Genomic DNA, 13,688 nt, shown 5'->3' with positions numbered 1-13,688 from the left:
GACGAGGATCAACATGTGACCAGCGTTTGCTCGTCGGCGTGAGCTGAAGGAGGCGTGCCCGACCGATGCTGTCCTACTTGTTATGGTGATTACCGACCACTCAAACACTGAACTGAAGGATCATATAGATTCTGGAAAACGCTAACCAATAGACTACTATAATGACGCTGGCTTGTAAACGTGAGCATCGCGATTATTTGGCGTTTGAAGAAAATAAAACCCATGATATTCATATGACATGCTGAAGCATCTGCCCCTGACTGTACCTGATGAAGACATTTCCCACGCGCCGCCAGAAGAACACCTGCATGTGAACTCCTCCTGCAGTGTTCAGGGGAACTGTTAGTGCTGCACCGACCCGCGGGACGCTTTTATGAAGTTATTTGGCCCCACCGCACCACTGGATATATTTTTACAACCCACCGCGCACCCGTGACCATTAAATAGACATACGGGGTCCGCGGGTTATGAGACGACCCACGCATCACTAGCTCAGGGCTATCAGGGCTGTCATGTCAGCAAATGCACGCGCGATGGCCGATCGGACGACAGATCTTACGACAGTAGTTGAGGACATTATTTTTTCCCAACTGTAGGGGGACCCCGAGAGCAAAAGTTGCCAAGTGCTGCTTTAAAGGGTCATGAAACCCCAAAAAACTTTTTTTTAGATGTAAACAGATATGTATAGGCTGCACATCATTGAAAACACTAAGGGTACTCATTAATGGTATTCATATGTGAAAATAGTTATTTTTGCATTTTTCAGAGCGATTTCTGTCTTCCGGTTTGAAAAGCTTAGTCGGAGCAACGCCACAAATGCTGACGTCGGCACGGCCTTTTCGGCCCAAGTATGGGCTGCTGGGCACATGCTGACGTCGACCGCTCCGAGCGATTCTCGATATATATTCATGACATGAAGCTCATTAAGTCCAATCCCTGCGCTGTAGTATGCATACGAGATAATTTAGTTAATATGCATGAGACAGTCACTTCTGTCAGGCTCGTCTTCCATCATTATTGTAGAGATATGGTGGGGAAGTTTTGGAAGCAGCGTGCGGAAAAGTCACGGAGGAAAGCTAGGCGTTGTGCTGATACGAAGTAACGTAAAGGGCGCCAGCGAGCTGTAACCGGCGCCGTCTGTGGAAGCCTTTGCTACAAAGGCTCGGTAAAGTAAAATTCACCTGAGGAATCGCACGCCGAACCTGCAAGCGTTGACTATCTATGTCAGGAGTGCAAAATAACCAATCTGTAATCTGTAGGCTAATGAACAAAAGCCACGTCCTCTCCGTTTTATTTGTGGTCACAGCCATGCACTAAACCGCATGTGTTCGGGCTCTTAGTGAAACAGTGTGCTGCATATTTGGACAAATATAGATTTAGCTGCCGAGTGATAGACAGCGCGGATCGTCACGTTAACCCAGCGCGCGTCGCTCTGCTTCAGATGCGCGGTCGAGACTATGAAGCCTCAAACCCCTTCGCTTTTACCCCGATCTAGAATTACACATCTCTCTTGCATCGCATGTTGGGTGGTTCACGTTCTCTTATCATGTCGGCGCGTTGTTCATCTTGCCAAACAGCGTGCATATTTGGACAAATATAGTTTTATCACATTTGCAAAATATTTCGTCATGCAGAATAACATTTCTTTTCATTTCTCACTGAATTATGCTGGTTTGAATATGAAGAGCTGAATGATTTGCGATCTCTGCTGCACGCCACTCATAGCTCTCTCATTCGCTGTACTCATCCCTTATTTAATCTCACTGTGGTAAACAATGCCAACGTGAACCAAGAACATGTCTCAGAACCGCTGTAACTGCTGCTGTTGGTATCGCTAATCTTAATGCACCTACTGACACTCCCCTATTTATGCAAACATTCCCTCTTTCCACACAATACCATCCCACCTTTTCACAGTCGACCACTCCCCTTTTAACAAGCCTTTTCAAATTGAAGGTGTGAAAAAACACAGCTGCATCAGGGGGGTTTCATGACCCTTTAAGACCATTATAAATTAAATTTAAGACCTACATCACGCAGTAAAAAAATCCCACAAGGATCTCTCTCTCTCTCTCTCTCTCTCTCTCTCTCTCTCTCTCTATTATTTTTATATATATATATAATTATACCATGCCATTATGTTAGATGCCCTATAGTCACACATGACAATGAAAAACAAAAAAAATACAAAATTACAAACATTTACAAAAAAAGGCTGGTCCAGTGGTGTGCGGTCCAGCTATAATAACATCATCGCTTAGGGTGAACCTTTAACCAAAAAGTAAACCACAGCAATAAGCATTGCTTAAAGTATAAAAAGTTTAAGTAATCAGGCCTAAATGGTCAGTCATTTTTTAAAGACAACATAAATATAATGCTTTAAGTTTAGGTTAGCTACTGTTTTTTCCCCTCTGTTGTTGTCGTTTGTTTAACATTAACACACATACAGGAGCGTTTATAGACGATGCTAACTGGAACTGGAAAAACTGTTAGCTGAAGAATAAAGAAGAATATTGTATTTAACTTTAGCCCTATATTAGAAATAAACTAAACATGTTGAATTTTTACCTGAGTATTTTTCTTCTGTGAATTTCTTAACGGTTCCCGTTACGCTCATTTTATTTCTTCATGAAAGTTTCTCACTAAAAGTCAGGAGCGCGCGAGCCTCGACAGCGCGACACTGATCCCAGTAATAAACTATCCTCAGCTGAAAGAATCATTCTCGGGATATGATGCTGCCGTTTGTGTAAACTTGCACAAACCCATTTAAACTAGTTGTGAGGCTGGTCAGCTAACGTTAGCTGTAGTGCGACTGGATTCTGCACCGCACTTCTCTCTGATGACGACACATAACTAACGCTACAGCGGGGAAAATCTGCGGTTTGTCCAACGATAGCAGTCACTGTGTCCGTCAGACTGGAGAAAATGGAACGGATTTAAGACCTGTCGAATCTGAGTTTAAGACTTTTTAAGGACCCACGGACACCCTGCTGTGTTTATGTTGAAGATGTGCCATGACTGACCTTTCTAAAATCAGTCTAGAACATGTTCTGATGTGTGTGTGAAATTGCAGTAAGAGACAAACAAACACACACACACTTACCGTTTCCGCTTGAAGGGGGACTTTGGCATGTCTGTGACGGGGATCATCTGTTCTCCAGGTCGAACCCACATGATTGGCCCGTCGTCGCTGTCTGTGGGACTCTTCAGCTTCAGACTGGAGAACGTTCCCCACGGCAGCGTCCGCTACACACACACACACACACACACACACAAATTTAACCTCACAAAACACTGATGTGAGAGGGGACACACACCTCCAGGAGTGTGTTTGTGTGTGAGTGATAGAGGGGACACACACCTCCAGGAGTGTGACTGTGTGTGACTGTGTGTGTGTGTGTGTGTGTGTGTGTGTGTGTGTGTGTGTGTGTGTGGACACGCACCTCCAGGAAGGGCGACTTCTCCAGCATGGTGAGGAACTCTGGGAAATAATCTCCCACCTCCTCATCCACCGCTCCCACCAAACTAATCTGCCTCATGGCTCCGGCGCGGTACGTCCCATGGGAGTAACTCCTGCGCACCTGCACACACACACACACGGGTCATTCTTTCTGTTATTTGTGTAGTTCATAAAAATATCCTAAAGCATAACTGAGCAAAATAAACTCTCTGCCGCTTGAACACACACAGCAGAAATGCGACTATTGTGTTCTCTTGAATGAATAATGTGAAGTCATGTGACCAGGGCAATGTGAAGTGAGCAGTGCATTATGGGATTGATGACATCACATGTATAGAATCGGTAGGAGGGGATTGGGAAAGGGTTTATAAAAGATTATAAAAAGTGATTATAAAACCCTATTGTCAACAATATTCTCCTTCATTCCTCGGTTTAGAGAAACACTTTGGAGAGTTTGGAGAAAGAGCTGTTATTAAAGAACAGGAGATCTGTAGCGATCCTGTGAGTGTGTGTGTGTGTGTGTGTGTGGGAGAGTGTGTGTGTGTGTGTGTGTCGATCCTGTGTTCAGAATACAAAATTCTCTCCAAGTGTCATGCCAAAAGATTAAATTATGTATTTTATGAAGTAATTGATAAATATCACGCGATGCGCAGTTTAAACACAGTCTCAAACCCAGTCAATTATTCACTACAGAAAGGGAAAGTAAAATCTGACAAGCTTTCGGCGCATATTCTCAGACGAGAGATAAATGTAATTCAACATACTGATAACGTAGCCTATTGCCTTATTTTCTTTCTTATTTATTTTCTTAATATTTCTATTTTGGTCCATATTGTGAGAAAAAAATAGAAGAGAAGTAGGCCCATTTTGTGTTAAACAAGTTGTTTTTAGATAAATCTGCTCTTACTTTTCATTGAGACGGACATTATTGCAGTGTTCTGACATTACAATCATATAATTAGACCTATAATTCCTTGTTTAATCGGGCTAAATGTTTTTAAATAGTGAGGAGTAATCTATCTGTTATTTTATTATGCAGTGTGTCGATTATGCATTATTGTTGGGGGGAGGGGGCAAATTAATCTAATATCAATTTAATAATAAAAGTAGGCCTACTCTAATAATAATAATCAGTTTATACATAAATTCTAAATAGCCTACTCTTGATATCAATAGCTGATGCATTTACCTCTCTATAATACACCATTGTCTATCGTCGCCACAGGGGTTTTATTGCGCATTTTTCACCCGTACAGTGTGAGCAGTCAAGGCGCGATCGACGGTCGGACCGCACAGTGTGAGCACATCAGTCATGAGCTTTGGCTTTACATCGCATGCGATCTACTCGTACAGTGTGAGTAGATAACCTTGCTGAAAACCCATAGAAATCGCACAGTGTATGCCCAGCTTTAGTTTAGTCTCTCTACTAACCTGAGCATGGAAGTTTGCCATAGTAGTCGTCTCGATGTCCTTCTTCCCCAGGATTTCCATTTTGACGGGCGAGTTGGGGAAGTTGGTGGAGAAGTACTCCAGGAAGTCCGGCAGGTAGGAGGCGGCCCCGTGGATCACGCCCATGACGTAGTTGGCGGCCCCGTCCTGGTCCTCGCAGAAGGATAAGGTGACGAACTCCTGAGCAAACCTCTGCATCTGCGGCGGAGACAGCACCGAGAGCTCCTTACTGTAGGCATGCAGCACCAGAGCTCCCCCATTAGGCTGGTTCTCCACATGCACCAGGCAGCCAAACTCCAGCCGGTCCAGGCCAGGCCGTCTGGCGGTTCTGGCGGCTCCGTCTCCGTCTCCATCTGCGGAGCTCAGGCTCGGAGTGCAGCTGTTCTCCTGCTTCAGGCCCGGCTGCACCGCAGGCACCGCAGACTTGAACTCAGGCCTGGGAAGATCCAAACTCACCGTCTGACTGGATTTGCTGTACATCTTGGGCCGCTTTCGCTTTTCACCTTCTTTATGTTTCTTTTTCTTTTTCTTCTTGACCTTTTTCATCAGCAAGTCCTCAGCTGAGTTTATCTTCGGCTTCTCTTTGTCACCTGCAGCACAGGAGAAAAGGTTAGCTTCCCAAACCAAAATCAACGCTAATGAGGACAAGAGAACCACTGCATAATCTCCCATAACCGCTGCCTTATCTCCCGGAACCCCTGCCTAATCTCCCGGAACCGCTGCCTAATCTCCAGGAACCGCTGCCCAATCTCCCGGAACCGCTGCCCAAATCTCCCGGAACCGCTGCCCAATCTCCCATAACCGCTGCCTAATCTCCCGGAACAGGAGCCTAACCTCCCGAAACCGCTGCCTAACCTCCCGGAACCGGAGCCTAATCTCCCATAACCACTGCCTAATCTCCCGGAACCACTGCCTAATCTCCCATAACCGCTGCCTAATCTCCCGGAACCGCTGCCTAATCTCCCGGAACCTAATCTCCCATAACTGCTGCCTAATCTCCCAGAACTGGAGCCTGATCTCCCGGAACCGGAGCCTAATCTCCCTGAACATAATCTCCCATAACCGCTGCCTAATCTCCCGGAACCGGAGCCTAATCTCCCGGAACCTAATCTCCCATAACTGCTGCCTAATCTCCCAGAGCCTAATCTCCCGGAACCGGAGCCTAATCTCCCGGAACCGCTGCCTAATCTCCCGGAACCGCTGCCTAATCTCCCGGAACCGCTGCCTAATCTCCCGGAACCGCTGCCTAATCTCCCGGAACCGCTGCCTAATCTCCCGGAACCGCTGCCTAATCTCCCGGAACCGGAGCCTAATCTCCCGGAACCGGAGCCTAATCTCCCGGAACCGCTGCCTAACCTCCCGGAACCGCTGCCTAACCTCCCGGAACCGGAGCCTAACCTCCCGGAACCGGAGCCTAACCTCCCGGAACAGGAGCCTAACCTCCCGGAACAGGAGCCTAACCTCCCGGAACAGGAGCCTAACCTCCCGAAACAGGAGCCTAACCTCCCGGAACCGCTGCCTAATCTCCCGGAACCGCTGCCTAATCTCCTGGAACCGGAGTTTAATTTCCCAGAACCTAATCTCCCAGAACCGCTGCCTAATCTCCCGGAACCGCTGCCTAATCTCCCATAACTGCTGCCTAATCTCCCGGAACCGCTGCCTAATCTCCCGGAACCGCTGCCTAATCTCCCGGAACCTAATCTCCCATAACTGCTGCCTAATCTCCCGGAACCTAATCTCCCATAACTGCTGCCTAATCTCCCGGAACCGCAGCCTAATCTCCAGGAACCGCTGCCTAATCTCCAGGAACAGCTGCCTAATCTCCCGGAACCGCTGCCTAATCTCCCGGAACCGCTGCCTAATCTCCCGGAACCTAATCTCCCATAACTGCTGCCTAATCTCCCGGAACCGCAGCCTAATCTCCAGGAACCGCTGCCTAATCTCCAGGAACAGCTGCCTAATCTCCAGGAACAGTTGCCTAATCTCAAGGAACAGCTGCCTAATCTCCCGGAACCGCTGCCTAATCTCCCGGAACCGCTGCCTAATCTCCCGGAACCACTGCCTAATCTCCCGGAACCGCTGCCTAATCTCCCGAAACCGCTGCCTAATCTCCCGGAACCGCTGCCTAATCTCCCGAAACCGCTGCCTAATCTCCCGGAACTGCTGCCTAATCTCCCGGAACCTAATCTCCCGGTACCGCTGCCTAATCTCCCGGAACCGCTGCCTAATCTCCCGGAACCGCTGCCTAATCTCCCGGAACCGGAGCCTTATCTCCCATAACTGCTGCCTAATCTCCCGGAACCGGAGCCTTATCTCCCATAACTGCTGCCTAATCTCCCGGAACCAGAGCCTAATCTCCCATAACCGCTGTCTAATCTCCCGGAAACAGAGCCTAATCTCCCGGAACCAGAGCCTAATCTCCCGGAACCGCTGCCTAATCTCCCGGAACCAGAGCCTAATCTCCCGGAACCGGAGCCTAATCTACCATAACCGCTGCCTAATCTCCCGGAACCGCTGCCTAATCTCCCGGAACCGGAGCCTAATCTCCCGGAACCGCTGCCTAATCTCCCGGAACCGCTGCCTAATCTTCCGGACCCTAATCTCCCATAACTGCTGCCTAATCTCCCGGAACCGCTGCCTAATCTCCAGGAACAGCTGCCTAATCTCCCGGAACCGCTGCCTAATCTCCCGGAACCTAATCTCCCATAACTGCTGCCTAATCTCCAGGAACCGCTGCCTAATCTCCAGGAACAGCTGCCTAATCTCCCGGAACCGCTGCCTAATCTCCCGGAACCTAATCTCCCGGCTCTTAAAGGGGCCGCACTATATTTCAGCTCTTAAAGGGGCCGTGCTATATTCCAGCTCATCACTGCCTCCTCCAGGTATGGTGTGGTTCTTAGGCTTAAGAGACATGAACAAGTTCTTTTAACAACATCTGTGACCTTTGACACATCTAGTCTTCATACTCCGAGTGTGGTTTTAATAATAATAAATGAACATTTGCATAATTCATGCATATTTTTACATACCCATGTTGATTAGAGTATTAAAAACTTAAAAACATTCATTTAAGGTACATTTATAACTGATAAAAAGGTGCGATTAAATTGCGATTAATCACAAGTTAACTCATGACCATATGCGATTAATCACGATTAAATATTTTAATCGATTGACAGCCCTATTAATAATTCATGACGTTTGTCAGATAGGCCGACAGGTTTGGGGTTAATATCACTGTTGTTTTTAGGAACCCCATTTTTATATTAATGTTACATGATGATGTTTGGGCATTATGAAAACCTGTTGCACGCTGCGTTCCTCAAAGCATGTTACGAACATCACACGGTATTCACGGCAAAGGTGTGTTTATGTAGATGCCTCATTCGACCACTCCAGGCACGTCAATGCGCCGCCATTTTAGAACGATCAGCACACGTCAAAACTTCAGATGCGGTCATCACTCACAGTAAAAACACACTGCGCACCCTCTGTAAAACCGGAGAGATTAAATTCCCCAAGACATGGGATAACCCAGGTGAGAATGTGTCGCTAGGGTATTTATAACCTATATGTTTTAACCCAATATTACAGGTCAAGAACTACAGTTAGTTTTTAATGTTGTGTTAGCCAACGTGTTCTTCATGTATTGTGTTAGTTTATATAAGTTAGTTTGGATCTACACTAGGGATGTCAATTTACACAAATTCCTGACATTTTGAAATGTCATGCCAAATATCGGCTCATTTTGGATTTTATGAGAGCTACACATCCCAAAAAAGTTGTGACAGGCAGAAATAAGAGGCCGTGAAAGTAAAATACAGGAATGTTACTATAATGGAAATTACAACATGGACTCAGGAATACTTCTAGAAAACATTAGTGAGCAGAGCCGCGTTTTCTCTGGGCCAAGGCTCATTTAAAATGGACTGTGGCAAAGTGGAAAACTGTTCTGTGGTCAGACGAATCAAAATGTGAAGATCTTTTTGGAAAGCTGGGACGCCATCTGGACTAAAGAGGACAAGGACAACCCAAGCTGTTCTCAGCGCTCAGTTCAGAAGCTGATCTCTGATGGTCTGGGGTTCATGAGTGTGTGTGGCATGGGCAGCTTACACGTCTGGAGAGGCCATCAATGCTGAAAGGTCTATCCAAGCTCTAGAGCAACATCTGCTCCATCCAGACGGCGTCTCTTTCAGGGAAGACCTCGCATTCTCCAACATGACAATGCCAGAGCACACACTGCATCAATTACAGCATCATGGCTGCGCAGAAGAAGGATCCGGCACTGAAATGGCCAGCCTGCAGTCCAGATCTTTCACCATTAGAAAACATTTGGCGCATCATAAAGAGGAAGATGCGATAAAGAAGACCTAAGACAGTTGAGCAACTAGAAGCCTGTATTAGACAAGAATGGACAACATTCCTATTCCTAAACTTAAGCAGCTCGTCTCCTCAGTGCCCAGACGTTTGCAGACTGATATAAAAAGAAGAGGGGACGACACACAGGGGGAAACACGGCCACGGCACAACTCTATGAGATGTGTTGATGCCATGAAATTTAAAATCAACCTTTTCCCTTAAAATTATACATTTTCTCAGTTTAAACATTTGATATGTCATCTATGTCATATTCTGAATAAAATATTGAAACTTCCACATCATTGGATTCTATTTTTATTCACAATTTGTACAGTGTCCCAACTTTTCTGTAATCAGGTTTGTCCTGCAGATATATATATATATATATATTCCTACATGCACATGTGTAACTACGCTTGCAGATGCACAGGATTTGACTACCATAAAACGGTGGACAGTTAACGTATTGCGGCCCATAGAAACGGTTACTAATGAGGCATCTATGTTTATATCTATGCGGCCCAGGTCAAAGGTCACACACACAGGTGACAGCGGCGAGTGTTTGTCGTCTGTGAGTTATGAATGGCTAATCGCTCACCTTTCTGCAGGATCTTCACCTCTCCATTCTCTCGCTTCACGTCCGTCATCAGCTTATGTTTTCTTTTCTCCTTCATCTCTTTCTCTCGGTCCTTCTCTCGCTCTCTCTTCTTCTCGCGCTCTCGCTCTCTCTGTTTGTCTTTGATGGCGTGTTCTGGAGGAGAAAGGAAACACGTCAGAAGCAGCCCAAGCTAGTTTCTCTCGTTCCCGAGCGTCACGCGTATTATACAGAGGTTAAAGTTCATCAATGTCTCAACACACCCTAACACACGATTTCTCAACGGACCGTCAGTCTTCCCTGCGATATTCTTATAAACCTGGATAAACGGTCACACAAACAAGGCCCGAGAAGAAGAGTAACTGTCTTTAAGGAGATCATGTGTTTGATGACTCAGGTCAGTTATAGCCAAACACAATCTCAGGGTTAGCATACAGATAAAGGTAACACATTCACCATTAACTACAACTTCTGCCTCAATAAGCTCCTAATTCACTGCTTGTTAATAGTTAGTAAGGTAGTTTTGTAGCGTTTAAGTTTAGGTATTGGGTCGGATTAAGGGATGTAGAATAAGCTCATGCAGAATAAGGCATTAATATGTGCTTTAGAAGTGCTCATAAACAGACAATATCATAGGAATATGCATGCTAATGAGCAACGAGTTGATAGTTAATAACTGAACCCTACAATAAAGTGTTACCGAGATAAACTCCACACGGAGAACCTCCTCTGTAACCTCATGTCTGCACAACACAGAAGATACTCTGAAGAACGTTTCAACTCTTGTTGGAAGTAAAGGTGTCCTGAAGCCCTGTTTATGCGTCGGCCTGGCTCCGCTGCGCGCACTCCTCCCCAAACGGTTTATACGCGCCGCGCTCGCTGCTGTGCTAATCTTTGAAACGACCGAGGGCGGCTTGGAGTAATTGTTCTATAACCCATCAGGAAAAAGCGTGGAGAAGAGGGCTAATGTACACAGGTGACGATATTTGAGTATTTCACCCAAAACTGTGGGCCGGTGAGCCGTCACGCTCGGCTAGAGTCGCCTGAACTGGTTCCTCTTCGGCTGCGGAGCCGCGCGGTTCCAGCGCTGCACACCGCCGGCCAGATGGGTCTCGCGGACACTACGCTAACCTGCTATCTGTCAGCTTATGAAGGGCATGTTGATGAGGTCACACATGGCGAGTTAAAATTGTAGTCCATGTAGCAAATAACTTTAATAAAACATCAGCTCTACATTTAAATCAGGGCTATTTTAATTGAAAGCAAAAATAATCAGTGGGGAGAAGATCAACACGGAGGAATCCCAGTCATTACCATCTCACACACAGATTCAACCCCTGACCCCAACACCGCAGACGCTCCTGATGACCCCTGACCCCAACACAGCAGACGCTATACTCCTGATGACCCCTGACCCCAACACAGCAGACGCTATACTCCTGATGACCCCTGACCCCAACACAGCAGACGCTATACTCCTGATGACCCCTGACCCCAACACAGCAGACGCTATACTCCTGATGACCCCTGACCCCAACACAGCAGACGCTATACTCCTGATGACCCCTGACCCCAACACAGCAGACGCTATACTCCTGATGACCCCTGACCCCAACACAGCAGACGCTATACTCCTGATGACCCCTGACCCCAACACAGCAGACGCTATACTCCTGATGACCCCTGACCCCAACACAGCAGACGCTATACTCCTGATGACCCCTGACCCCAACACAGCAGACGCTATACTCCGGATGACCCCTGACCCCAACACAGCAGACGCTATACTCCTGATGACCCCTGACCCTAACACAGCAGACGCTATACTCCTGATGATCCCTGACCCTAACACAGCAGACGCTATACTCCTGATGACCCCTGACCCCAACACAGCAGACGCTATACTCCTGATGACCCCTGACCCCAACACAGCAGACGCTATACTCCTGATGACCCCTGACCCCAACACAGCAGACGCTATACTCCTGATGACCCCTGACCCTAACAGAGCAGACGCTATACTCCTGATGACCCCTGACCCTAACACAGCAGACGCTATACTCCTGATGACCCCTGACCCTAACAGAGCAGACGCTATACTCCTGATGACCCCTGACCCTAACACAGCAGACGCTATACTCCTGATGACCCCTGACCCTAACACAGCAGATATTATGATCGCTGATGTTCATGTTAGGGGAAGTTAGCGGAATATGAAGCTGTGTTTATTACTACAGGTATGTATCGCGCGGTTCTACAGTTTGCGCTGATCTCTGAATAGAAACACGGTAATGATTGTGCTCGGTGTGTCCGCGGTTCTCTCCGGCGGATATCATCACGCGATCCCGGTTTAATGTGCTCGGTCTGCGGCGGGTCACATTGCAGCTGCACGCGCTCCGTCACCGCTCGGGTCGCGCGCCGATGCTAAGCTAACTAACGTTAGCGCGCGCTGTCGGATGTTTTTGACACACACAGATAAACACACGCGCTCACAGAGGCATAATAAACACAGCATAAACACATAAACACACACATACACACACACACAGATCACATATAGCGAAGCAACGGCCCGTTACCAACCCCAAACAGCGCCTGTCGTTACCTTTCTGCGACAGCTTCAGCTCTCCGTTCTCCTTCTTCACACCGAGGTGATTTTCAGCCGCCAGTTTGTGTTTCTTCCTCTCCTTTTCTCTCTCCCTCTCTCTATCTTTCTCTCGGTCTCTGTCTTTCTCTGTTTTGGTTTTCTTGTTTTTCGGTTTGCTGCTGTAATTCTCCTGCTCCGTGCCTCCGTTCATCTTCTTGACTTTAAAGATTTTCTCCTCTTGTCGTATTTTCTTGGCCGGTGGAGGATGATGATGGTGCTCCCGGTTCTGGGACGCTGGTTTCGGTTCGATGGGTTTGTTGAGCTGAATGAACTCCGCCATCTTTTCTCTATTTACTCTCTCGAGCTGCTGCTGTTTGTGTAAGAGGGACGGGATGGGCGTGGCCTGGCGATGACTGACAGGAAGAACGTACTGGTGTCGGGCGTGGCCTGGCGTTGATTGACAGCGAGAGCAGGTCGGAGGCGGGCGCACAGGAGAAGTGACGTCAGCAGCTTTACTGTATTCATTCGATTAGGATCCATGAGTCCATTTACACTATTATATTTTTTTACTGACATTTAAACACGTTTATGACGAACACATGATTTAAATATATTTTTTCGTTTGTATGAATTCCATTCGCAAATGTTTATATATAACCCTATATATATATATATATATGTATATATATATATGTATATATATATATATATATATATATATATATATATATAAATTATCCCTGCTGAATAAACAAAATGCACACCATTGTTACCATTGGGTTGAGCTCAGGACTCTGCAGGCCAGTCAAGTTCATCAAACTCCTCATCCATGTCTTTATGGACTGACGCTTTGTGCACTGGAGCATGCTGGGACAGGAAGGGGCCGTCCCCAAACTGTTCCCACAAAGTTGGTAGCATGAAATTGTCCAAAATGTCTTGGGGGGCCAAGCCCTGAAAAACCAAGAGCAGCTTCCCCTTCATAGGTTCGCTCGACGCTATAGGAACGTGACGAATGGCTGAAGCCCATATACCGCCCGTCACACCATTTTATTGGCCAGTACCGCTAAGCCCTGAGAAATAAATCACGCAAGCTTCAGTAATCACTAATGCCATAGAGCAGGCCAGGCCTAATCTAACCAAGCCTGCAGTCTTCCTCTCATTTACTGAAGCTTTCGCGCCTCGATCGCCCCCCGGTGACCGGTCCCAGTATAGCCGCCCCTCTGTGTTTTCTAATGGAC

The 13,688-nt window shown here is 47.0% G+C and overlaps 1 protein-coding gene across 1 annotated transcript in view; it reads right to left on the bottom strand.

Annotated features, from left to right (window-relative positions):
* LOC137049139 (lysine-specific demethylase RSBN1L-like) overlaps nucleotides 1–13,045 on the bottom strand; it is a 23,173-nt gene extending 10,128 nt beyond the window's left edge. The window contains exons 1-5 of the mRNA XM_067427523.1: nucleotides 12,469–13,045; nucleotides 9,867–10,019; nucleotides 4,892–5,499; nucleotides 3,444–3,581; nucleotides 3,104–3,246 (exon numbers count right to left, since the gene is read on the bottom strand). Coding sequence (XP_067283624.1) covers nucleotides 3,104–3,246; nucleotides 3,444–3,581; nucleotides 4,892–5,499; nucleotides 9,867–10,019; nucleotides 12,469–12,790 — 1,364 coding nt within the window. The 5' untranslated portion in view covers nucleotides 12,791–13,045. The remainder of the gene's footprint in view (nucleotides 1–3,103; nucleotides 3,247–3,443; nucleotides 3,582–4,891; nucleotides 5,500–9,866; nucleotides 10,020–12,468) is intronic.
* Nucleotides 13,046–13,688: the final 643 nt, after the last annotated feature.

Source organism: Pseudorasbora parva, chromosome 20 (genome assembly GCF_024679245.1).
Source record: "Pseudorasbora parva isolate DD20220531a chromosome 20, ASM2467924v1, whole genome shotgun sequence".
Taxonomy (NCBI): domain Eukaryota; kingdom Metazoa; phylum Chordata; class Actinopteri; order Cypriniformes; family Gobionidae; genus Pseudorasbora; species Pseudorasbora parva.
Note: the sequence above shows the minus strand (reverse complement) of the source record. Positions and strands in the feature narration are given on the sequence as shown.